Source organism: Uloborus diversus, chromosome 1 (assembly GCF_026930045.1).
Source record: "Uloborus diversus isolate 005 chromosome 1, Udiv.v.3.1, whole genome shotgun sequence".
In the NCBI taxonomy this organism is placed as follows: Eukaryota; Metazoa; Arthropoda; class Arachnida; order Araneae; family Uloboridae; genus Uloborus; species Uloborus diversus.
In genome coordinates, this window is record NC_072731.1 from 209,236,094 (window position 1) to 209,262,970 (window position 26,877).

General features: G+C 32.7%; 1 protein-coding gene across 1 annotated transcript; it reads left to right on the forward strand.

Annotated features, from left to right (window-relative positions):
* Positions 1-723: 723 nt before the first annotated feature.
* LOC129224624 (P2X purinoceptor 4-like) lies at positions 724-26,739 on the forward strand. The gene is made up of 11 exons (XM_054859111.1): positions 724-1,004; positions 1,683-1,863; positions 4,952-5,023; positions 6,024-6,102; positions 7,381-7,480; positions 8,702-8,794; positions 9,766-9,910; positions 18,685-18,815; positions 21,970-22,117; positions 23,086-23,196; positions 26,461-26,739. The coding sequence occupies exons 1-11, from the start codon at positions 874-876 to the stop codon at positions 26,530-26,532; spliced, it is 1,263 nt and encodes a 420-aa protein (XP_054715086.1). The 5' UTR covers positions 724-873; the 3' UTR covers positions 26,533-26,739.
* The last annotated feature ends 138 nt before the right edge of the window (positions 26,740-26,877 follow it).

The following is a 26,877-nucleotide window of genomic DNA, read 5'->3' on the forward strand; positions in this document are numbered from 1 at the left end:
AAATATTTTTTTTTATTTAAACCAGTTTTGTTGAAATAAACTGCTGCATACACTCAATCAAACTGTTGAGTGCATCGCAATGAGCTACTTTCATGTCAAGAAGAACATCCTGGTGACAGCTGTTGCGTGGAAAACAAATGCATATGCCGATGTTTTTGTATTGAGAAAGCGGGCTTTTCCAGAAGAATGGTCTTTTTTCGCAAGAAATATCAATCATTTGTTGTTTTACATACACATATAACAATGATATGCAAAAAAAAATCAGTTCTTTACTTTCAACACTCAAATCCTAAACTCATGAATGAATGGCTTGTCTCAATCAAGTCGGGGAAAAAAATAAATTCAAAACTGTAACCTTGCTGGATACAAAACTCGGGATAGGCAGCCTGGACAACTAACGAGGTGGTTAAAAAATGTAATAACTGTGCCTTCTATTGGATGTACAATCCTGACGTCACATTAGCACCATTTACCACTCTTTTAAGGGAAAAAAAATCTAATTTCAAAGCTCAAGAGATCTATAATTTTTTAATTTGTAATCTTGAGAAAAAAATTCAGATTTGTGTTTCATAGCTTAACATTCAATTCTATGCTCTTTAGTAAAAAAAAAAGGAGGCGTGGCAAGATTTTTTAATGTAGCACTTTTATAGTCACGTGATTAAAGGCGGAGTGTACTTGCTCGAAAAATAGTCGCTCGTTTTGTTGTGGTTTCCGTTGTCAACACTTATCGGCACCTGTGTGATAATTAGTTATCACATTGCTTTAACATATTTAAATGGTTGTCATTTCTAACTCCCCCTCTTTAATCAAAAAACACAATTTGTGTGCAGTTGAAATTTTCAGCAGGAATCCTATTTTTTATTCCTGAAAATAATGGTAACTTGTCGCAGTTTTCTGGAAGCTGTATTTTCTTATGAAACTCCAAAAATAGTAAATATAAAAAATCTTTTGATTGGAGTTATCAGTCGCATTTTTCAGCTAGCTATTATTGGCTACATTATTGGGTACGTTAATCAATGTCCTTTAAAAATACACTCATAGCACATTATTGTGCTAATAAATGTACATTTTACAATTAAAAAAAATTATTGCTGTTCTTAGTATTTTTAGCAATCACAGGTTGATCAGGATCATAGTGTAGTACATAGTGTCCAGCCTTTTGCTATTGATTTTATTTATGCATTTTTTATTTTCTACCTGTCACCTTTTTTTTGTGTTCTCAATAACGGTTAGAACCTTTGAACCATCAATTAAAACCTTGTAAGCGCTTAAAATTGTTTTAATTGTATTTTTTATAAAGAAGGCTCAACTCTAAAAAAAGTTAAGGATCCCTCTTCCACTACCATCGCCATCTCACATGTAAATATTATAAACTTTCTCAACATTAAATGCCTCTGTATTTTTATTTAAATGTATGATGTATAATAGAACAACAAAAATATAAATTAATTAGATAATATTTTTTGTTACTAATATGCATTATATATGGATCAAGAAAATATGATTGCCACTGAAAAATGTTCTTACTTCAAAACTGTTTTAATTCATTGTAAATCACAATTTGGCTAACAAAATATATGGGTCCATTGAGCTTCTTATTAAGCATGTTTGTATAATCTTGAATAGTCAATTATTAAAATACACAGTCAGTTTGATATGTTTCAACCCTTTCACCTTTTCAGTTATGTTTTGGTATACAAGAAAGGGTATCAGGACTTCAGTGAGGTTGAAAGCTCCGTTACCACAAAGGTAAAGGGTGTGGTCTTCACAAATTTCTCAGACGAATCATTCAATCCAGAGGTACAGCATCCAGAATGGTATCGTAGAATTTGGGATGTGGCGGACTTTGTGGTACCACCCTCGGTGAGTGTACTTGGCTATTCTTGATCAGTATTTTGCAAGACAAAACAGTTGTGCTGTATTTGTAAAAGTTGTTAAAGTATATGGTACAGAAATTAAAAAATATATATATGTGCAAAATTAATTGTAATTTTAGAAAGAAGATGATAGACAATTTTCATTGAAACATAGAAAATTGGTACAGTGTTCCATGGTATTGTAATGCATGATTAGATGGAAAATTGTGTGCAGAGATGCAGGGGCAGCATTTCAACATTCCACTTGGGGGGGGGGGGTCGAGTTTCTTAAAATGAGTTACCTCAATGTGGAGCAAAACACATATTGGCTAGTGGGAAGGGATCATAAAATGAGCTTAATATTAATGAAAAGTTTGGTTTAAGAACAATTTAAACTTTTATGACAGATATTTTTATTTATTTCAACATAAGTTGTCATTCTAAAATGTCTTGATGCTACAGATTTTACCTTTTAGTAACGTTTTAAATGATGATTTTTGGAATTCGGAAGAACACAAAATCTTTTTTACTAATCTATCAATGCACAGTATTGTACTTTTTTGACAGTACAGCTAAAGGTGAAAACTTTTTTTTCATTTAGTCTATTTTATTTTATTTATTCATTTTTATTTTTACTTTTTGGCCCACTATGCTTCAAAAATAACTCTCTAACCTCCTAAGATACGAAAATGATCTTTCTCTGCAAGCTGAGCTTATTGGAATAGTTAAAAAATAATTAAAGTAACAAAGTTACGTGAGAAAACCTTTCACATTTTGCTCTTCAAAATCACCCAAGCAAAGTTTTTTTATCTACAAATCGTGTGTTAATTTCATTCAAAACTGAATCTTATTTTGTATAAAATATTAAATCAACGTTATGACTTAACATCCATTATATGGATTGATATCAATTCTTCTAAATTCATTTGATTTTTTTTCCTTTGCGCCTTTATGAAATTGATTAGGAGAACTTTTTTTTTTTAGAAAAGTTCCACTCTTGGTTGAAATATACATCTGTATGAAAATTAACAGTTTCAGCAGTAAATTGATCTTCAACTTGAACAGTCCGAAAATTAAGGTTAGCAGATTGATGATGTTTTGATAGAACAAAGCATTGTTCAGACGCTCTCTACAATAACCTCAAAGTAAATAAAAATTTAAGCACAGTCCTGAATGTTAAAGGGCATCAACCTTTTCACCATTGAAAGAGTTGTTTCCCAATAATTCTTCTGGGTGTCAAATCACTAGCCTGATTTAATTTAAGTGGGGTATTTATGATTTTAACTCTTGACCATCTTGTGTCACTCCGAGATTGGATAATTAAACAGTCCCAGAAAAACAATAGGTTTATTGATGTGTGATTTTTTTTTAAGCGTATTTTTAAGAAGTTTCTATGAAAGCATATTATGCATTGAGTGACTGAAATGTGTTTCTAGCAGAAGAAAGCGATGAACACTCATGAAACAAACATGCATTAAAAATATGAGAGAAACAATAAATGGGAAATAGCAAGGAATTTTCTTGTGAAAAATCATGATGTCCCTCCACTGAACGGGACTCTCATATGGGATGTGCTACCATTATTCTTAGCACACAAGTATGAAATATTTAGCCTACATTAGAAGATTACTTCTTTAGTAGAAATAAAACATGATTCTTCATTTGTGTTTTCTGCTCTAAAAGGATTGGCATTTGGCAAATGCTTCATAAATTCCCAAGCCGTTATTCAAATAGCCAAAAACATGTGTGCCTCGTCTGGAAATCGATTTTCATCAACTTTTTCTAAGAGTCAGCGAGAATTTTTTTAATAAAGATTGATTTGCGGTTTTCATAAATTGAATGTATATCCGTTTTTTACCATTTGAAAAAAAATTTGGGGATGGATTGCCCCCCTCTTGCTCCCCTGTATTCCCCCCCCCTGCAGAGATGTGACAAAGATAGGTTATTGTTACAAGGCTCTCCATTAAGTTTTATTCTAATAATGGCTTAAACAGAATTTTTAATCAAATCTTGTGCTTGGGACAAATTAAGTTCAGTCGTGTCTGACTGTATTATGGACATTAATCGGGTCTGGACAGAGGAAAGTTGGATCTTTTAATGGACCCTTCACAAAAATTGGATCAACCAAAATGGACCCTTCACAAAATTCTGATCAACCAAAACGGACATTTCCCAAATTATTTACTGAAAAAGCAAATCTGAAGTCAAAATAACACATATTTTGTGTATGAGCCAATAGCTTTTGGGATCTTTGTTTGAAAATAAAATTAGGGAAATCAGCTCAAACACTGGGCTGTTAATTTTGCAAAGAAATATAAATTTTGAAATTTCCAATAATTATTTTATTTTTCACAAAAAACGGACCCTGTGAAAAATCCTTGACAGACCCCTGACAATTTCAGTCAGTATGGGCAATCTGTAAACAATGTTAGGACTAGAATTAATTGAAAAAGAAAGGTTTTGTTGAAAATATAAGTTATGAATTTATATTGATTAAAATGTATGTTTTCTAACCCAATCTAGTATTATATTATTCCAAAATAATTTTCGTTGTTATTTCACCTGCCATAGTTTAAAACTCTATTAAATTACTTGCCATTGTTAGATCGTAACAATTCCTGAAAAGACATTCAAAATGATATTACAAGATAAAGTTTATGCTTAGTTTGAATTGAAATTCATTTCTGCAAGAAAATTGAAGTCAATGCAGAATTGGAATAAATTGACCTCATTCTTTTATCAAGATCTCCAAATAACCAGGATGCAAGCTTAATCACAGATGCAAGAAAGACCATGGAAAAAATGAAAAATACCCAAATTATTTTTGTTGTTGTGTTACCATTTATGGTGGGTAACATAAACATTTGATTTCATATAATCTTGAACGAAAATTAAAAAAAAAAAAAAAAAAAAACTGTTCCGAAATGACCAAGAACCTGTTAAGAAATTAAAATATCTACAGTTTCTGCCATGATACTTTTGTGGATATTAAAGTTAAATTCTTAACCTGTATTTTAGATCAATAATCATTCTTGAGGGTTTTTTTTTTTTTTTTTTGTAATGTATTAAAACTCATAATTTATTTTCTATTTCAGGAGAATGGAGCCACCTTCATTGCTACCAATATTATAATAACTCCTAATCAAACTCAGGGAACATGTGGAGAGGTCAGTTCTTCAAGTTTTCAAGTTTATTTTCTTAGGTTGCAAAATACTTGGACTGAAAACATTTTAATGTTAATTGTTTGGACACAATAGAATATTAGCTTCTTTCTCTCTCTCTCTCTCAGATTTATTCTTTAATTATTTATTGTAGTTTAACTTTATAGAGGTAGGAATTCTTGCTGAAAATATTTAAAGTGATGAAGCTTATAAACAACTAAAATAAACCAACCAATGCAACTGATTAAATTATTGAAACAATATGGAGTAATAAATCATACTTCAATTTGAAATATAAAGTATCAAAAACAAAAATTGACATCAAATTTATCACTAAATAGTTATGGCTAAAATGGATGTTGCTGTTATTATTGTTATTAAAAATTAGTATTTAACCTGTATTGCTCTCAACTTTCTCACCCCCCCCCCCCCCATATATACTTTGTTGACATTTATTGCAATTCTTTTTGTAGTTTCTGTGAGTATTACCCCTCCTAAAGAGCTCAATTCAGTAGCTAAGAAATATAATGTAGATTTTATAACTAACTGTGTAGAATAATTAATAATCCTGCTGATTGTAGGTGATTCAAACAGCTATGATTGATAATTAGATGTATGTATCTGTGACCTTGACCTGCATTGCTATTTTTTTGTAGAATATTAAAATTACAATTTTCAAAAAATAAAAAAATGTGCAATTGAATGATAAAAATGGCTGGAATTGTATAAACAAAGATTAAATTTGTTTTATTTTTGTATCGCTTATTGTAATTTTAGTAAAAAACAATTTTCAATAATATTTGAATTTGTTATTTGTTTAGACCTCCAGACAGTAGTTGAATTATTAACAGTCAAAAATGTATATCTTTAGAGAAAAAAAAGCCTTACTTTACTTAAGTTTAAAAGCTTTAACCTAACAACTGAATTAACAATTATCTAATATGCTTATTCATGCTTCAAATTTTTATTGACTTTATATCTCAATTTTTTATTGTAACTTTTTCAGGATCCCGATGTGCCAGGTGCCCTCTGCGATCCAAAGAATAATGCTTGTATTAAGGGTCAAGCACTTCCCACTGGAAATGGTTGGTAATTCTCTTTTGCTTTAGAATATTTTGTATATGTTGATAAGACATACAAATCTACAGATTCTAGATTTGTAAGGAAGCAGTAAAAGAAGTTCAGCACCATGAAATAACAAAAGAAGTGTTGCAAAACTTGTGGATCTCATACCTGAAAGAGTGGCTACTGCAATCGATCATTCAGTGATCGATCAGTCCAAAGCATAGTGTTCTTGGTTCAGTTGCCCTTATTCATTATTTTTCTGCTTAGTGTTACTTGAAATTGTATCTTATTTTATTTTAATTTGAAAGGAGTCTAATTGAACTCCAAGTTTTGAAAACATAAACATTTTTCTAATAATATGTCTTTTATGCAATTAACAGATTATTTGTATTCAATAATTTCATCATACATTGTTTAAAAACTTATTCAACATTTCAGCCTAAACAAGGTCAATTGCAATGAGAAAAAAAAAATTTTTTTTTGGAGGTCTTGTGCTTAAAAAAATTGTTAACTTCTCAAACTTCCAGTACTTTTGTTTAGTACTGTATATTAAATTGGTTCAATTTTTTTTTTTTTTTTTTTTTTTGAATTTCAGAATCACATTACCTCCCAAAAATTATAGTTAAGTTTGGTATCCTCAATTGGGGAAAATATAGAAAAAAATTCTAAGCTGACATCTTTAGGTCGCGCATGAGGCTGAATATTTGAAAAAATATGCTAAAAATTGAATATTTAAAAAATATATTTTTTTTTACATATTTTTGTTAAACAACAGCCAGGCAATTGTGTTTATACAGGCAAATATCAGTATATAGCGTAGTTTGAACCTAAAATTTTTTTTTATAGCTTTTACATAAGATCTTTCATTTGCGCATACGCCTTAAATTGGGTTAAAATCTCCTGAAATTTGAAGCCCAATTTAAGGCACATGTGCTAACTAAAGATCTAGTTTAAAAGCTATAAAATATTTTCAAGATTCAAACAACACTATAAACTGACAATTTATGACTGTCTCATTGTAAAAAAATACAAAAAAAAAAAACTTTATTATTTTCTGAAATTTTCAATTTTGAACATATTTTTTCCAATTTTCAGCCTTATGAGTGAACTGAAGATGTCAACTTATTATTATTTTTTTTTCCCAAATTGAGGACACCAAACTACAAGCAGGTGTCTGGTGACTTTTAAGAGGTAATGTGATTCCAAAATAAAAAAATCGATTTTTTCGAACCACCCTACTGTATAGGCAAACGGACTGATCACCAGAAGAGACTATTGCATCAATTTTTTTGTTTCAGGAGTTATGACTGGCCGTTGTAAGGACTTCAACAATAGGACTGGCAATTACACTTGTGAAATACGCGCTTGGTGCCCCTTAGAAGATGATATTCTTCCATTGTAAGTTGTTCCTTATTTCATGCTTGACCTAATGCATTGAAATTTGGTTTCTAGTTATTAGGGTCACGTTAGGATATAGTGAGACCCTTGGCACAAATAAAGTTTTGGTGCCTTCCAAATATGCCTTTCAAAATATGATGAATCATAAATAAATTTTTGTAGTATAAAATAAAGTAGTTTAAATACATATAATTGCATGCATTACTTTATTAAAATCAAATAATAATTATATATAATGGAACAGCAATAACAATTCTTTGAAAAAATAGTTGTAGTCATGGGCGCCCATATGCAAAGTTGCAAGGGGGGGGGGGGCTCAAATATTTTCCTCGTGGTTTAGCTGGATATTTTCCCTGTGGAAACTGATTTCAGGACAGATTAGAGTCATTAAAATTTGACATTTTTAAGAACTTTTTCATTAATGGCTGGCGAAGAAATATTTTTATATTATGCAAAGAAAAAAGTACTAAAAGCAAGGAATTTCTAATTTCAAAGGGGGCCCGAGACCCCCCCTTGCCCCCTATATGGGCGCCCTTGGTTGTAGTTTTCCAAGACCTTTTGCAGTCAATGAGACCAGAAAAAAGCATAAACTGAAAATTACTAATTAAAGTGATTAAAATTTGTTAACTTAAGATAAAAATTCAATATCTTCCCACTTTCACTTGATACCCTTAGCATGTTGCTTATCACTGGTTTATTCTACTAACTAGTTAATTCATCAAGCATTAACAATCCATAATATCTATTAATATGCTACTATCAAATTACCTTAAATGAGGTTTCAGTTTTTTTTTTTACATTTTGGTGCAACAAACAATTCTTTTACACATGCAATATATTGACAGCCTGGTTATTACATCCAAAGACTGCAGTTTCATTTTTGTTATGGACTTATCAGTCAGGAACAGTAAATAACCGAGTTGGAGGCAGATGTCATCTCACTATTCAAGACTGATTAGTTCATAACAAGAACGAAACTGCAATCTGGATGTGACAATCAGGCTGTCTATATATTGCATGTAGTTCTTCCTGGCTTAAGACTGGTAACTTATTGCTCAATATTGGTTTTTAGTTCAAACTGCACTTTCAATATATAAATCTTTTCTTGAATTTAAGACATGAAAGAGGGCATTATTTTCCTTTGTACATATTTTGAGTTCTGCTTTAATTACTTAGGAATACTCACAACTTGCATTCTTATTGGATCTTTTTTTTATTCAGGAGGAACAAATCTGCCTTATTGGAAGCAAGTCAAGATTTCACTATTTTAATCAAAAATTTTGTGAACTTCCCAAAGTTTGCAGACTCAAACAGGTAATATCTTTGTGGACATATGTGATCATACTTCCTTCTGCACTGATTGACTAAAGCACTTTTCTTGGTGTTCAAATAAGGATATTACTTTCGCTTGTCTACTAATTCAGTCTTCATTAAGTACAAATCATTTTGTTTGCACCTCTATAAAATGTTCATTTTTTTGTTCTACAAGTCACCAGTGCAAATAACATTTATCCTTTCAAAAATTATGACCCTGTTTTTACAGTTAATGTTCTACATTTTTAAGAATCACCAATTGCCCCATGTAATGTTTATGGACTTGTTTTGATTTTTGTAACTGTTTTGATTTCTTACCATGTTTCAAACCCTAACGCCAATGTAGAATTTCTAAAATGGTCACGATTTTTCGTTACATAGGCATTAATGAATGCTTGTAAGAAAGGCCTTTTTATGTTGAAGTTTTATTTGATGAGCACAAATTTTGCTAAGGAAATTCTTGGATTTTAGTAAAATTTCGAGTCTCTGTTAAGCTTGGCAGTAGTCAACATTTAGAAAATTTTACATTCTTTGGTTTTTTAGATCTATTATTGTGTTTTCCACTTTATTTAGGCCTTCAATAATAGTTTTCTGCAACATAGCCCATAATATTTGGGAATGAAGTTTTTTTTTAGCAATTGGTAAGTTTTACACAAAAATTGTAAAAAAGAAAAAAAAAGGGATACAGAACTAAATTATAAGGAGAAGAAACTGACTTGGTTTACAAGTTTTGATACTATTTTAATATTCCTGATTATAGGATCAACCATTAGAAAAAAGTCAGTGATTTTCGGCAGTCGAGTTAGTTGGTAATATTATAAAAATTATCATAGTTGGAAAAATATTCCTAATTTTGACAAAACTTTTTCACACCAATGCATGCATCTTCCTAGATTTTACTTTCTAAGTTTTTAATTCAGATTAATTGTTAATTATTAATATTTTCCCCTTTTGTTTCTAATTTATCATAGGCGCAATATCAAGGACACGTCAAACAGTTCCTATTTACAGTCTTGCCACTACGATCCGGATTACAATCAAGAGTGTCCTGTCTTCCGGTTGGGTGACATTGTTCGATGGAGCGGGCAGGAAGATTACAACTCTATTGCTTCACAGGTTGGAATTCTTTCTCTCCCCCACCCTGTTTTAAAATACAAGTTTTACTCTTGATGGAATAAAAGCCTTCTTATCTGAATTAATTGAATGAAAGATATTTCTGACATCAAAGGAAAACTAAAAATGAATGAAGTAGTTTTTGACATTACTAGCTCATTTTATGTACAAAAATGTTAACCCTTAACCCGTTCGCACCCAGCGTCACGCGGACGCTACGCAACAATTTCTCTCTTATCAGCCCAGCGGCACGTAACCGCTACTCGCTCTGATCGACGCTGACGTCCCAGCTGTTGACTTAAAAAAATTCCTTTCCTGAACTTTCCCAACGTTCTAAGCCCATGTAGCAGTTGTTTTTGAAAGGAAAACTAATGTTTAAAAACTCGTCGTTTATTTGAACACTTAATCATAACTATTTACAGGAAAATAAAATAAAGAAACAGAATCGCTTAAAAACAAAAACGATCTCCATCTATCAACTTGATAGTCACCCTCACTCACTCATTCATTCCAAACACCACCTCATTCCATCTCAATGCACGTGTCTTATGCACGTCGACTCAGCACGTGCCGATCGCCGATTGGCGATGACGTCAATCGCGTCAGCCCGCACCCAGCCGACGTGCAAGAACGAATTTGCATGGGAATCAATAATTTTTTCAATAGCCAACATCGGCCCCCTTCCCGTGCAAATCACTCTTCAAACATACTATCACTTTCACAACATCAAAAATATCAATTGCAAATGTAACTAACATTTCAAAAACACAATACATAAATATCACAAGTACTCAATCAAAAAAATTTGAAATTTGAAGAAAATCTAATAAGTAAAAAGTTCAGCATAACTAAAGTTCAAAAAGTTCACTTTGAAATAAAGTCAAAAAGTTCAAAGTCAGTGCATCTCAAAAAAAAAAAAATCACACAGCATCTCGCTGGTCAAAACGTTAAGTCCGGAAAAGTCATTCTTTCCAAAAGAAAGCACATTCAAACAAATACTTGATCACAAAATTTCTTTAACTCCAATCTAGTAGGTGGCTTCGTAAACAAATCTGCAACATTTTCTTTCCCAGAAACAAATTTCAAACTAAAAATTTCATCATTTACTAAATTGCGAATAAAATGGTATCTAACGTCTATATGTTTCGTTCGCGCATTTTCTACACTTGATTTCGTGAAATCAATTGCCGATTTGTTGTCGCAAAATAAAGTACAATCTCCAAGACTGAAGTTCAAATTTTTATCCGCTAGTACATTTTTCAGCCACACAGACTCTTTCGCCGCGTCAGCTAGTGCGATATATTCAGATTCCATCGAAGACAGACTCACACATTTTTGCTTCGTTGTTTTCCACACAATAGGAACTTCGTCGATAAAAATTATCATTCCTCCCAATGAAACTCTGTCGTCCCTACTTGCAGCGTAGTCGGCATCTGAAAAACTTTTCATTTCAATGTTTCGCACTTTGGACAAGTTCAGCTTATATTCTTTGGTAGACCTAACGTAACCTAGAAGCTTAAGTAGTATTTCCCAGTGTTTGATTCCGGGATTTTCCTGCACTTGCGATAAAACATTTACCGCGTAGGTTATGTCGGGGCGAGTGCGGTTTGCTAAAAATATTAAACTACCGAGCAAACTGCGATAGGGAATTCTTTCCATTTCTTCTATTTCACACTTCGAACTTGGGCAATCTAATTTTGAAATAACAGTTCCTTTTACTATGGGTAAAGAAGTTATCGGGATTTTATATTCTTTAAATTTTTCACAAATTTCTTCTATGTAACTTTGTTGATGCAAATACAAATTTTTATGATCTTGACAAAATTCGATCCCTAACAATTTTCTCGTTTCTCCGAGGACTTTCAGATCGAAAATTTTTCGCAGACTTTTTATGACTTCATCTATATACTGGTTTTCCTTTCCGAATATTACGATATCATCTACGTAGAGTAATAGGATGGTATTTCGTCCTTTAAAAACGCAATTACACCATTCTACTTTAATGAAATTAATATTTTTTAATGCTTTCTCGATTTCTATATACCAGTTTCTTCCACTTTGATGTAGTCCGTAGATTGACTTTTTCAGAAGACAAACTTTATTTTTATCTTTACAAAAACCTACGGGTTGGTGCATATATATACTTTCCTTTAATTCGGCATATAAATAAGCGTTTTTTATGTCTACTTGACAATTTTTCCAACTATAAAAACAAACCAAAATACAAAAAAATAGTCGAATAATTGAAAAATTGACTACTGGGCAAAAAATAGCGTCAAAATCTTCTCTCCTTTGTTGACAACCTAAAATTACCAACCTCGATTTGAATCTTGAAATTTGATTATTTACATCCCTTTTTACGCTGTACACCCATCTATTTCCTAGTATAGTTTTGTTCGGCGGTCTCTCAACTAACTCAAAAACTTTTCTTTCTTTCATCGTATTTAACTCGTCGTTCATGGATTCGATCCAATCTTGAGCATTTTCGGATTCTATAGCGTCCTTGAAACTTGTCGGAATTTTCACCTCAACAATGTTTGCTTCATTTTTTTCAGTTTCGCGTTCCGTATCATTTGCAAATTTAATCTTTCCTGAAAAAACATTCTTTCCGCTAAAATCAAACAGCTGTTTTTCGAATTTTAAATTTTTACTTTTGCAATATTTTTCTATATCATTACATGATCTAAATCTTTGTTTCGTTCCCTCTAAGAAATAATAAATGTCATTTCGCGTTCCGTCTGTTCTCGGCACTGCATTTCTAACCCAATTCAATTCTGACGCGTTTTTCGCAAATTCAGATCCGTTTTCTTCTTCAGAAACTTTCTCAGTTGAATCTTCACTAGATGTTCCACCTTCATCGCGATTTTGCGCGCTTTCTTCCTCATCTAACTCATAATGGAATTCCGAGTATTGAGTTCGTTTTTTAGGTTTTTCTATTGGGTCCAGGACTTCTTCCACTGCATTCTTATTTTCATTAAACTTAACATTACAAGTTTCAATTACTTTTTGCTCGTTATTTAACCAAATTCTATATCCTCTGGTATTTATCGCATATCCTATCATTATTCCCTCAATTGCACGCATTTCGAATTTATTTCTCCGTTGTTTTGGAACATTAACGAAAGCTTTACTTCCGAAAGCTTTTAGGAATACTACCGAGGGTTTTCTGCCGAAAAACATTTCAAAAGGAGTTTTGGTTGTTTTATGACAAATTCGATTCCAAGTGAAAGTGAAACAATATAATGCTTCCGCCCACCATTCATTGTTCATTTTCGCGTCTTTTAGCATTGCTTTTATCCCGTCTAAAGCTGTCTTGTTGAAACGTTCGCAAATCCCGTTTTCCTCTGGCGTATAAGCATTTGTTCTTTGGGCTTGAATACCGTAAGAACTTAAATACCGTTCAAACTCTTCATTGCAAAATTCGCCCCCGTTGTCTGTACGAATGCTAACAAGTTTCTTTCCCGTTATTCTTTCCATTTTCTTATGATAGTGGATGAATTTGCTTAAAACTTCATCTTTTCGTTTTAAAGTGTAAACAGTCACGAAACGACTAAAATCATCAATTATCGAAAGAAAATATCTACTCCCACTTTTTGATGGCGTTGGTAGAGGACCACAAACGTCCATAAAAACTAACTGTAGTGCAGAATTTGAGGTCTTAGGATTTGATTTAAAAGAAATCCTAGTTGACTTAGCTAGAATACAAATTTCACATTTTTCGTCTGGTTTTTCTATTTTTGGAAGACCATTCACGCTTTGATTTTTACTAGTATCTCGGATGTAATCATAATTTATGTGACAAAATCTCCTATGCCAAAGGTTAGAGAGTTGATTTTGTTTAACAGTTCCAGCATTTACGTTAAATCCGACTTCCGTTTGTTTATTTTCTACAATTTGCGTTTGTTTAACAGTACCGGCATTTACGTTGAATCCGCTTTCTACTTGTTTATTTTCTGCAGTATCGTACGCAAACGGTTCTACATAGTATAAACCCTCTTCTCTCCGTGCATAAAATAGCTTTCGCCAATTATTGAAGAACACGCAAATTTTTCCTTTACTACCAACAAAATGTGCACCGGCTGCTTCTAAACGTGCACCGGAGATTAAATTTCTTCTCATGTTTGGGTTGTATAAAACGTTTGTTAACTCTATCCAATTAACTTTCCCGTTCATTTTTACAGCAAATCTCACAGTTCCTCTTCCCAAAACTTTACTATTAGCATTTCCCACTGCCAAAGCCATATTTACATCGGAAATTTCTTCAAAATTTTTCATTAAGTTCTTGTTATTACAAAAATGCGTTGTTGCCGCACAATCAAAAATCCAGTGAAACTGATTCCTATTGCAATCTTTACCTGCTCCTGATTCAGAGGTCGAAATGTAACTCTCAACTAACATCGAATATTTATCATTGAAGTTCGAAAAGTTATTACGATTTACGTTACTTTTACATTGCGCGATCAAATGTCCGTATTGATGACATCTATGACACGGTCCTATTAACTTTCTATCCTTCGTATTTTTAACAAATTTAGCATTTCCTTTGTTTTCTACTACTTTTCCTGTCTTCTTGCTTCTATTAGTAATATTGAAAGCACTCACCTCAGGTTTTTCATTGTCGGCTTTTACCTGTTTCAGTCTACTTTCTTCTTTCACCAGCTCCTCAGCAATCTTGTTGATGTCAAAATCTTCATCACTCCAACGGTAAATTAGTTGGATTATACCGGTATATTCCGGCGGTAAATGCCTAATAACTTGGAAACCTTGAAAAAGCGAATCTAAACTATGGCCCGCGTCATACAATTTCTTCACAGCCAATTTAACTCTAGCTATAAAAAGACCCATTTCTTCGTTATCTTTATAACGGATGTTAAAGAATTCATCCAAAAGTTGTATAACTCTCGCTCGCGTTTTTGGTTCAAACTGAGCTTGTAGAATCTCCCATGCTTTTTTGCCATCTGCAGTGTCTTGAATAAGTGGTCTGAACTCAGGCTTTATAGCATAATAAAGTGTGGTGTAAGCGCGATCCTGCAACAGGAGAAATTCGCTACGCTCACGACTAGTTGCCTTTTCATCTAAAGCGACTACTTTCCCTTCAATATATTTCCAACATCCTTTATCGAGAAGTAATACCTTAACATCTATTTTCCATCTATCCCAGTTCTTTTTGCTGAGCAGTTCAAAACCTTCGGGGAGCAAAGCCATGGCTGTAAAGCAATGTTCAAAATTTCTAACTTAAACTTGAAAATCTTCAGACTTTAAAAAGCTCATAAGATTTTTCAATCCTTACGGCCCCCGAAGCCGATATATCTCTCAAAATGAAATATTGCAACATGGGCACGGCCCATAACCTGTTGACATAAAAAAATTCCTTTCCTGAACTTTCCCAACGTTCTAAGCCCATGTAGCAGTTGTTTTTGAAAGGAAAACTAATGTTTAAAAACTCGTTGTTTATTTGAACACTTAATCATAACTATTTACAGGAAAATAAAATAAAGAAACAGAATCGCTTAAAAACAAAAACGATCTCCATCTATCAACTTGATAGTCACCCTCACTCACTCATTCATTCCAAACACCACCTCATTCCATCTCAATGCACGTGTCTTATGCACGTCGACTCGGCACGTGCCGATTGGCGATGACGTCAATCGCGTCAGCCCGCACCCAGCCGACGTGCAAGAACGAATTTGCATGGGAATCAATAATTTTTTCAATAGCCAACACCAGCGTCACATATACGCTTTCTCGAAATGGAACGATTGAACTGAATATTTAAACGATAATAGATGGCGCTAAATGGCTATAACTTTGATCATATTCGAGTCACATGGTATTTGACCTTCATGTATAGGCTTTAGTTTTTTATTTGGGCCTCTCAATAAGATAGATTTTTTTTTTATGTAAACATCAGTGAATCACTGCTCTGCGCGAATGATTTATGAGGTCTCAATTGCTCTTGTTTATATCTTTGCTTCTCTTTTTTTGTTACGAGTAATTGAAAGAGATATACATCTAGCTGAATAAATAATGGGGGAGGGGAGGATGGTTAAAATATTTTTGCGTATGTGTTCCAGACTTTTGGGATTCCCCGTTCGATGAGAGTACAGGAATGATTTCAAGCAGCACTGAAGTTTATGATTATTTTTGAATCCTTTCTGATATTGTTCTTCTTTATTTATTCTTTTTCATTTGGAGACTAGAACATTGCAATAAAAATGGTTAGCGAAGTGAGTGAAAGGGAATGTTTTCGAGAGAATTATGAAGCAATTTTGAGATTTGTTGCGTGGGAATTGAACTATTTTAAATTCGTTGACCTAAGTTGTTTTAATTAAATTTACATATTTTTTGCGACATTTCTTTTTCTTTGGTTGCACACTCAAGATCTCTAACTCTAACTTTGTTTTTGTGCACATATTATTTAACTTTGTGCACATAGTTAAAGTTTTAGTATTCTACTTATTTCACTCCCTTCTAATAACGTAATAGTCTTTATATTAATAATTAGTAATCAGTAGTACATTGTTACAGCAAATTTAAAATTTCAAGTCATTATTTTGATATGCTGATTTTATATGAATATTTTTGTTCAGTTAGGCTTAACTGCTGTAAATGCTCGGGCCGATGGCGGCGGTCCATTTCGGAACGTTCGGTCCCGTAGCTGCGCTTCGTTTTCCATGCGCTGGTCCTCAAGGGGTTAATTCAACCTCTAAAAAGAAGAAAATTGTATGCATCGTAAAGCGTCAAATGCAAAGAATTTACACATTTGGTTCACTTATCAACTAGGTTTAGTTTAAGTGGCCATCTATTTTAAATAATTTCATATCCATTGAAAGAAAATTGGGACGGTTGACTCAAACCAAACTTGGTTCAGACTCTACAAGCACAAAATTTTCAAATTCAGGCAAACTTGCTGGCAATCTACTTAAGCGAAGAGGTCTGTTTCAGTTGGAGCTCTTTCTTTCTAGATAGGTATGAAATTGTTCTTTCAATAGTGTTCATTAGTTCTTCAATCAAGAACAACTATTGCAACATTAAAGTATTTCCTACCGAAGCTCGTATTTCCTTTTGTAAATGTTTTACTAAATGCATAGTTCTTACATTAAATTTAATAATTTTACTAAAGATAAATGTTTTACTTCCTCTGCCCCCCCCCCATGTCAAATTGGAGGAAATATGTAAGTAAAAAACTTACAAGCGTAGATAATATGCTTCCACAGACAATCTGTATTTTCTCTGGTTTCCTCTTCTAAAATTGTTGAGCATTTGCTAATGCAAGCTGTGAATTTCATCAGAACTTTGAAAAGGTGACATTTTACAATTATTACTTGCATAAAAAAAAGTGGCAAAAATTTATGCCTGTTCAAAATGCAAAGAAATGAATTATAGTCGATGAAATGTTACTTCGTAGTACAGTGCTCGGGTCTCCAAACTATGGCTTGCAGGTCAAAAATTGCCTACTGCAGTGGGTCAGATTTTGAATGCATAATTCAACCAAGTCATAATTACTATTGTTGAGGCAACCTAACCTGACATTGTCGTAACACTGTGTTTTGTTTCTGTGTAGCCTTCACGATGCTGCCAGGTTAGGTTTGCTCCAGCTATAGGTATTTTAATTCTACTGTGAGGATTTTCTGTGTATTTATATTTTGTGAGTTTCCAATTGCACATATTAGGATAAGGCAATGTCAATCCTTAAAATATTCACTGCCATCTTGTAATTCAGCTCCTGTATTCTGTCTTAAACTAGCATTAAAAATTATGTTATTACCCAGTTATTAATGAATGTTAGTTCAAATGCTAAGAGAAAAATTGTTTTACTCCCTGTGTTGAATTACTTCGACCTGACGGATGAGAGCTGAAGATTTGTTGTAAAATTTTATTTGTGTTTTTAAATTCTAGGAATGCTATAACAATAGTTTATTAAAAATGTAGATATTACATTTATCAACTTGTTCTAATACAAAAATATGCCTACGACTCTGAACTACCATGTGCAAGAGGAGTTATCTCTACCTGGGTACTGTCCGTGAGTCTCTAGAAAATTTTAAAACTATCCCTTTGGCCTCTAAGTTTGGGAACCCCTGGTATACTGCAACTGTGCCATTCATTAACAAGTGTGAATACCTGCAAAAGAAAGGGGAAGGGTGGGAACTATAAAAACACAGTAGGCAAGGTTAGGTTAACAGTGGGTTTGATAACCATTTTTATTTTTTAGATTGTTTTTCGAGTGATGAAAAGCTATCTCATTATATGTTTTTTTGAATTGTTGAAAATTGAAAGCATGCTTAAATCCAATGGCTTTTTATGCCACCCTTATTTGCAGATTCGACAGAATATTTTCCCTTTGGGGTTAGTTCAATGCCTGTGATTATGCTCCACCACAATATGATGTACTGGAAAGTATGGCAAAGTGGACAGGTTTCTGAAAAAAACACTTTTTTCCCAAATGCCTCTCACATCTAGACTTTCATAGCAAAAGTTCAGCTTAGAGGTTTTCAGGGCATATTTGTCTTGATTCGATCAAATTCTTTCTACTAGTAAGGTAGCAAGGAATCTTTTGGGTGGGGCAAAAGAAATATTTGGCTGCACTATTAGTAGATAGAATTCAATTGAATCAAATACGATCAATTGTGTTAAAGTTGAATCTGCCCCTTACTCTGTATCCAAAATGTAATGGTATGATTTTAAGATTTTTTTTTCTTTTGACAAAGGTTTTACTTCAGAAGTACTCCTCAACTGAAAAATTGTAATCATTAACGAAAAATCTTTTGCAGGGTGGTGTCATTGCTGTGATCATAAAATGGGATTGTAATCTCGATTTTAACAAGAAATACTGCTTTCCCAAATATGAGTTCAGTCGATTGGATGACCCGAATGTGAAAATATCTCCTGGTTGGAATTTCAGGTAAAATAATAGTTGCTGCTGAGATGATGTATTTTTTATATAATTTGAAGTTGGTATTTTTTTATATAATTTGAATTTTTAAATTTAGGTGCTGTTAAATTTGGCAATGGTTCATTATTTATTCTTTGAATTTTTTATATCTATCATCATATTTACTGTCTTGTTTAGATCTTCAGCATTAGTTTGATGCAATCTAATCACCTGTAGATGGAAAAAATGGCAGTGGTGTGGTCCTTAGAAAACAAAGCAAAGAGATGCTTGCAGGTGCAAACAACGGAGTTACTGAAATGAAAAAGCTATCAAATTTAAGAAATTGCGGGGTACTTGGGTACTTGATTTAAAATTAAAAAGTTCGATACTCTAGATTGACTGTACCATTGTTACAAAGAGGCTCATGTATTGGACATACAGTCGAAACTGCTTAATGGAATAGCCATTTTGCCAAGAAAAAATATTCTAATAAGCGGATCCTTTAACTGGAATAAAAACAACACATTACATTGGTTTGGTACATTGAAAATGTATTATATTAAACGGGATATTCTTTTAACCGATATTTTAATAAGTGGGCTCAACTGTATTTATATTCAACTTGCGAATCAAACAAGTGAATAATTGTATTAATGCAATAATCTCTTATATAATTAAAAACTGAGTGTATCTATGTATGTTCAAGCTTCTTCTCCCGAACAACAGTGAACTGACCATCGAACCAGGTATTGATAGATTCGTAATCCTCCCGTCTTCATGTTTGGCTATTTAACATAATCCTCCAATAATAATTAGCGGAGATATCAATTAAAACTATTTATTTTGAGTCTTAGATTTCAAAATCAAATCCCTATTTTTCAAAGGCTTTCCTCCATTCAAATTATTATTCAGTGCTTCATCTCAACTTTCCGCAACAATGCTTTTATTAAAACGTATAGCGTGAAGAAAATCATTGAGATGAAAGATCTGTTGCCATTTTTTTTCTCGAATATGCACAGGTAAAATTCTTGTTTTTGTTTTGAGGCTTTTCCTGTAATCAGGGGATTTAAAATGTTTACTTTTTGGGGGTTTTCCGCAATCTGCCGCAAAATTTCACTGACTTTTTTTTTTTGGTTCAAGCCTGAGTGTTGAACTCGCGTCACTTGACATAACTTTTATTTTTGAGGTGGATCGTGCAAAGCCGGGCGACGCAGCTAGTTGTGTTTAAATAACGTGACGTTGAATGCTTTCATTTCAAAAATATTTTCTTTAAAAAAAGAATCCCTTTAGCACAGACTTTTAACACTTTCAAATTTGACATAATCTCATGTTACATTTTTTGAAGACAAAAAATCATGTATTATTTTATTTATATTTTAAGTAATTAAAATGAGTTAATGCTGTGAAAGCTCTCTGAAGCAACTATTCTTGTATTACCAGATAATTTTCTTTTAAAACTAAAACTCCAAAAAACTAATTTTAACACAACAGTAAAAATAAGAAAAATTTGTTTATGTGTGTCACTAAAATTTGTTTATGTGTGTCACTTAAGATTGGAAACTTACATATTAAGAACCAAATTTGTAATGAGAGTATGTAAAAAATGACAACACAATATACTTTAAAGTGATGTGAGGGCATTGCTGTAGTAGTTGGGGGGGGGGGGGGGATGCCATTCCCCGAAATATTTGGTTTATTATTTTTAAAATAAAGTTTGTTTCAAACCATCTTTTTGGAATACAATGTGTTTTTTTAATTAAATCAGGCATACATAATTTAAACTGACTTATTTTGACCTATCGAAAATTCATCAACCATGACATTTACCCTATGAAAAGGTGTGTTTGCCCAAATATTTTTTCTCAACTACAGCACTGGGTCAAAGCTGTTAAAAACACCAAAGGCAGCAATGCATGTTTTTGTGATTGAGTTATTTGAATCAAGACCCATAAAATAAACAGAAGAAAGAAAAAAAATTTCTTCTTTTCAGAAAAGTGTTGCTATTTTAAGAGGGAGCTGTGTGTAGAAGTTTAGTTAACTAGCGTTTTGGACCCTTAATTTTACAACATTTGTACCTGAAATTGAAACACTTTGCTCCTGAAATCAAGATTCAAAACTGAGTTGTTGGCCATTTGAGGTTTCTGTAGAAACTGCCATATATATTCTAGAAATATCATCAGTTCTGAAGGACAAAAGTAGAGGTGTTAATTTTTTATCAATTTTCCAGGAACAAAACACTACTGGTACAAATGCGGTACCTCCCTTGTACTTGAGGCACTATGCCTACAGGGAAAAATTATATTCCTTTAAAATTTGTTCTTTTGGGAGAGTAGTTATCAGAGATGGTTCAGTGTGTTAAAAAAATTACTTGTGCCATAAATATTTTGTTTCCATACAGCATTGCCACCGGAAAAATACCATAAAAAAAGTAGCTTGAAAATTTCATAAAAGTTGCAAACAAAGAGCTTGATGAATTTGAAAAGTTTTAAAAAAATAGCATTCATATGATTCGTTACTTAAAGTAATTATGAAATTTGAGTTACTTGCATTTTAACCAAGCTGAGGAAGTATTGAAAATTAAAAAAAAATTGTCCAATTCAGTCACCACCCTGTCTCAATTGAAAGATAGCATAAACTAAGGAAGCAATAAGCAACTCAACTTTACCAATAGCAACAATTGTGAAACGATTATCCCGTTATTTAAGCCATTCCCCATTATCACTTAAATGCAATGGAGTGGATTGATGGATAGCAGAAGGTGAGGAAAGGTTTTTATTACTGAAAAGATGGTGAAATGAACATTAATAACAGATGTATAGGGAGATTAATGGCGGGCGGGGATTGTGTCACAGGATTTTTTTTTTTTTTTTTTTTTTTTTTGTGGTTATTGGGGGAGGGGGTGCGCCCTTGCTCTTGTTGGGAAGATGGGCACCACTGATAATAATAATGGGTTTCAAAATAACAAATTAAAAAATTGAGCTGAAAAATACAAGTATTTTAAAATGATAACTCAAATTACCTACAAAAAGTCTTCAAAAAAGTTTTTGCACCTTTTTGCTGAAAGAAGTCTCCAAATACCAAATTAAGTAGCATTTGGGAACCCTGTGGCAACCCTGACATAGTAACCATGTTCAACTCACACTATTAGTTTGATCTCATTTTTTTTTTTTTTTTTCCTTTTTAGGTACGCAAATTATTATTCTGACAATACTCGAACACTGTATAAGATGTATGGCATTCGGCTGTCTATCAGTGTTGTAGGCCAAGCAGGAAAGTTTCGCATTGTGCCCCTGCTGACCAATGTGGGAGCTGGTCTTGGTTTATTAGCTGTGGTAACTACATTTAATGTTCATCTTTTTGACATTATAATAAAGAGCAGTAAAATTCCTCAACTTGGAAAATGTAAAATTGGTTTAATTGTTTTGTTACAGGGTTTGTATAACCAGTGCATCAAAGAAGATTCATCTTTTGCTATAGTGCTAACTTTAAAAAAAAAAAAAGTAAAAAATTAGTATGTAGGGTAACACAGCATGATTTTACACTGGTATTGTTACTCATAAGTTGAGTTCTTATTATACCAGTAACTTATCATTGATTTGTTTGTGTTTTGAAACCTTAGGTGTATAATTGCTGTCATGCAATTCAAACACTTACTTAATTGTTTTGATCACTTGCTGATATTTATTATAGTGAGCTCAAATCATTTAAGTTTAATATCTAGTTATAAGTTACATTATCACTTATACAAAAGAAATTTTGAATGTCAATATCAGACATGCTTGCTTTGCTGCTGAAATGCAATTTGCGTCTTTTTTTGGGGGGGGGGAAGGGGGGTTAGAAAATTTCCCGTTTTCCTAAAAGTACAACAACAATGTACGTCATTTAATAGTTTCTTTGACAAACCTTTGATTAACATTTTCTTATTTTTAAATTTGAAACTCAGCTTTTTTTTCTTGAAGAAGTTATATCATTTCTGCAACATAGAAACTCCATACATTTAAATGCTAGGTTCACAAATAAAATTTGCAAGTTGAATTAATTTTATACTCTCTCAGGCACATCTCAACAGCAGTTTATTTTCCTATGTACATTTACATTTAAAGGAAGTATAATTAGATTCGTTCTGGTTAGTGTTACACATAGCGCTGATTTCATCTTATGCAGTTACAGGTGGAATTTAAAAACGATAAGAATAAAAAAGAAGCAGAAATACTGGTAGTTGATATTATTTAACTGTTCATATGTACATGGTTCTGTTATTGCTTGACTTGAACTTTCTCTGTCTGAACCTCTTAACTAGGTGGTAGTTATTTGTGACATCATTGTGCTCTACCTGGCCAAGCGTCGGCTGTACTTCAAGTCCAAGAAATATGAAGAAGTGGACCCTGATGAGGAATGCGTTCCCATTGTGGTAAAAAGTTTTACTTTATATCTTTCCAATGTCATTTTGCTTTCATTGTAAGTATTCACGAGAGACATTCAGAAAATAGCAAAAGAAAGTTTAAGGTGCTTATGCAAGTATAATGTACATTGCTAAGGCCCAGTGTATGTGATAGTTATGCTAGTAATATAACTGAAAAGTTAAACTTTTTTGAGCTCTTGTCAAGCATAGTGCTAGGTTTTAGCAGCAAAAGCATTACTTAACAGCTCCAACCAATAAGAAACAAATTTCAGCCAATAATATTAGTTCGTTGCACCATGGGTTTGTTTTAGCCGACATTCTTCATCAGTTTTTTAGAAGTCTGATGTTTTTCATGGGAATGTCTTCCAATTGAAATAATCGTTTTTAATGATTCAAATGCTGCAAGTTACTTCATAGAAATATCAGATGCATTATTCAATGTTTTAAATCAATAGTATGTTTTTTAAAGTCTTCAATTTGCTAACGCCTTCAGAAAAAGTGAATTAAGCAATTTATACTTTCATCACGAGTTCTAAATAGATTTACAAGTTTCATTGAATTAAAAAATTAAAAAAAAAGTTTTGACTGAACACAATATATACATATACAATTGAACCTCTATATATCGAACTTTCACATGTTGAAATTTTCTATATTAAACTCCCAGCAAATTTCTATGTCCATTACATGTAAAAAAATTATTTCTATATATCGAAAAAAATTTGTGACATTCAGAGGTTTTTTTCCAGCTTTAGGCAGCTTGCCTCACGAAAAATAAAGGTTAGTCCAGGGGAGGATGAAGTTCAGTATAGGTTACTATGAACCTCATAAGAAAGCTGGTTTTGATATGTGAACACATAAGTCATTGTTCCGTTCTCGAGTTTTTAAATTCCTTCAAGTTTATTTTAAATCTTGGTTGCAACCGTTAATACAGTAAAATCAGTTTCAAGCTGTCCCTTTTGTCTGTTGATAATCATTCCTAGTCTCTTTAGCTTCAGTGAAAATTATTCAAATTCAAGTGTTTTACAAATTATTTTTGATTTTTACTTTTCTCTCGATTACATTGTCAAAACAAAAACCCCATAATGTTGCGGATCAGGTTGAATTGTCGAAGAATGAAGCCATTTCTAGGCAAAGAATCATTTCTGGAAAATTTAGTATTTCCGCAAGCAAATCGTCTGCTATTATGAAAAATCCAAAAGCCACAATGAAACTATTGAAACTTACAGAAAACTTCCACTCCAAAACATAAAACTGCAGTACAATAGTTTTTTCAGAAACTATGCAGTGCTCAGTAAATGTTTCACATTTATTATTAATTTTCATTCATTCCCGATTGTCAGAAAATTAGAAATATAGTTTCATACATAAAAATTAGCTTTAATTTTAATGTTTTAGGAGCAATTAATGATAAACTATAATCACTTTGACATTATATATCAAATTTTTCCCCAGCAGTTTGCTACTCTGATATACGGAGGTCCAACTGTATTGCTCCCAATATTTGTAAAAGTGCATGCTAAGAAAGGATTTTTGGAATTTTTTATATAACCTTGACGAATGTTTAATTTATCTATTTAACCTTATCCGAATAAAAAGTTTCGCAGAAAATATGATTTCAACAGAACTATTTTGCTCTTGGTAGAAAGCATGCAGAAATTAACAATTCCGAGAAGGAGCTATCTATTTCATATCTCTACTCTGTCTCAATTTCTGGTGTTCCTGCATAAGACAAGGGAGATCAAAAGGACCTTTAAAACTAATTTGTCTTCACTGTTGTTTATCTTCTCCGAAAAACAATAAATAGCATTCACACAATAGGAGGGGAGTCCCAATTATAGTTTGTTTTAAGCTTGTTGGACGATTAATGAGGTTCGACTGTATATACAAGGAATGTTTTTAAAGTAAGTTTTTTGAAATAAAAAAAAGAACAAGTACAGGGGGATAGAGCAAAGAAATTTATTGCAAAAAAATCTCACCCATAAGCTATTTTTCGACGTTGCGCCGGTGATTTTCCAAGCCTTTGTCATAATGTGGTACAAGTTTTTGTACACCTATTCATAGAAAGTTGCCGCCTGCATAGTCAGACATGAGGACTCTTGCACGGCCATTTTTGAATATTCTTTGGACTGCTCCGACCTCGCTTGCAGCAACTTTCAATTGTTTTGGCATCTAAAGTCTTTCTTTGGCAGTCGATTGCACAACATCAATGATAAGCTCAGGGAAACACGTTACCCCATGGTTGACTACGCAGGTGGCAACTTTCTATAAATAGGTATGCAACAATCTGTACAATGCAACAAATGCTTGGAAAATCACAGGAGCAATATAAAAAATAGTATAAGGCTGGTAGATTTTTGTGCAATAAATTTCTTTGCTCTGGCTGTACCTCTTTTTTTATTTCAAAACGGTGCTTACTTTAAAAACAGCCCTTGTATATACATGCGTATTTACATCTCTTAATGCATTCACATCTTTTAATGTATTCAGCAGAGAAAATATTTTGACACCAAAGCAATGAATGATTTATCTATTATGAGAATGTTTTTTAGTTTTCTTTCTAAAAACAAAAGAACATTTAAGACCATATCGTCCTAATCATTAAATAACTCGGCAAATTATTGAAAGCTGTGTTTTGTCTACAGTGCTGGTAAAAAAAATGCATCACCCTCGCATTTTCACAACAATGGGATTATGTGAGAAGTTTTTTTGGTCGACCGATTATTGATAAATTTATGTGAAATTCTGCAAACCTTATGAAATAAACATTTAACAGCAGGAATCCGATAATTGTTTATGTAGATCGGGACTGTTTCCAGGCCACGGCAAATTGCTGACCCCATGCTCATTTTCCATTTCTGAATCTGCGTGTGAGTTTAGAGAAAATAAATTGCTTAACCCCATGTCAATTTAAGTCTAATGGCAGGATAAAGGTTTTTGAATGTTACTTACCAGTTTTGCCCTATGGCACGGAGCAGAATCATCCTGGAAAATGACGTTTGGAACTGAAGTAAAGTGATCCCGGATAGTAGAAAGCAATTTCTCCTCCAAAATGCCAATATACACCTGAGCGTTTAGTGTTCCTTGCACAAAGTGAAGATCACCAACTCCTTGATCAAAAATACATCCCCAAATCATCTGGGTTACGGGATGCTTGACTGTGTGTTGAATGCAGTCGGGATGATATTCCTCTCCTTTGCAGCGCGAGTGATGCAATTTTTTTACCACCACTATATTTTTATCACGGCAGTTAACAAAATTTTGAATTTTCAGCCTGAAATCTGTGTTTCAACGGTTTCAAAAAAGCGAGACACAGGAGATGGGTACGAAAGCTTGAGAAACTGAATCACAAGTTTTGACTGCAATCAATTGTAAATACTGACAATTTTAATCTGTGATACATATTGCTTCTGTTATTTTTATGAAAAATAAAATATACAATTTAATTTAGCCTCTTCTGAAGAATAAAAACCAATTCATGTATTGGCTTGTGTGCAATAACAAATCCAATACTCGTTAGGCACATATTGCATGCCATGTATTTCAGTTGCAAATTCTGCAGTGTGAAAATAAACCAATATACAGAAAGAAAAAAAAAATATTTTTCCTTAATTTGTTCAATAGTGGCTCTTATGTTCCAAAGAGAGAACATTTTGTCGAGATAAAATAAAAAATTATTTAATAACCTTC

What these genes read in the sequence shown, in the direction of transcription:
- LOC129224624 (XM_054859111.1), top strand. Translation starts at nt 874, where the DNA reads ATGGTAACTTGTCGCAGTTTTCTGGAAGCTGTATTTTCTTATGAAACT. An exon ending in ACAACTCTATTGCTTCACAG is followed by an intron (nt 9,911 to 18,684) that starts GTTGGAATTCTT and finishes AATCTTTTGCAG; the next exon opens with GGTGGTGTCATTGCTGTGAT. An exon ending in GTCTTGGTTTATTAGCTGTG is followed by an intron (nt 22,118 to 23,085) that starts GTAACTACATTT and finishes CCTCTTAACTAG; the next exon opens with GTGGTAGTTATTTGTGACAT.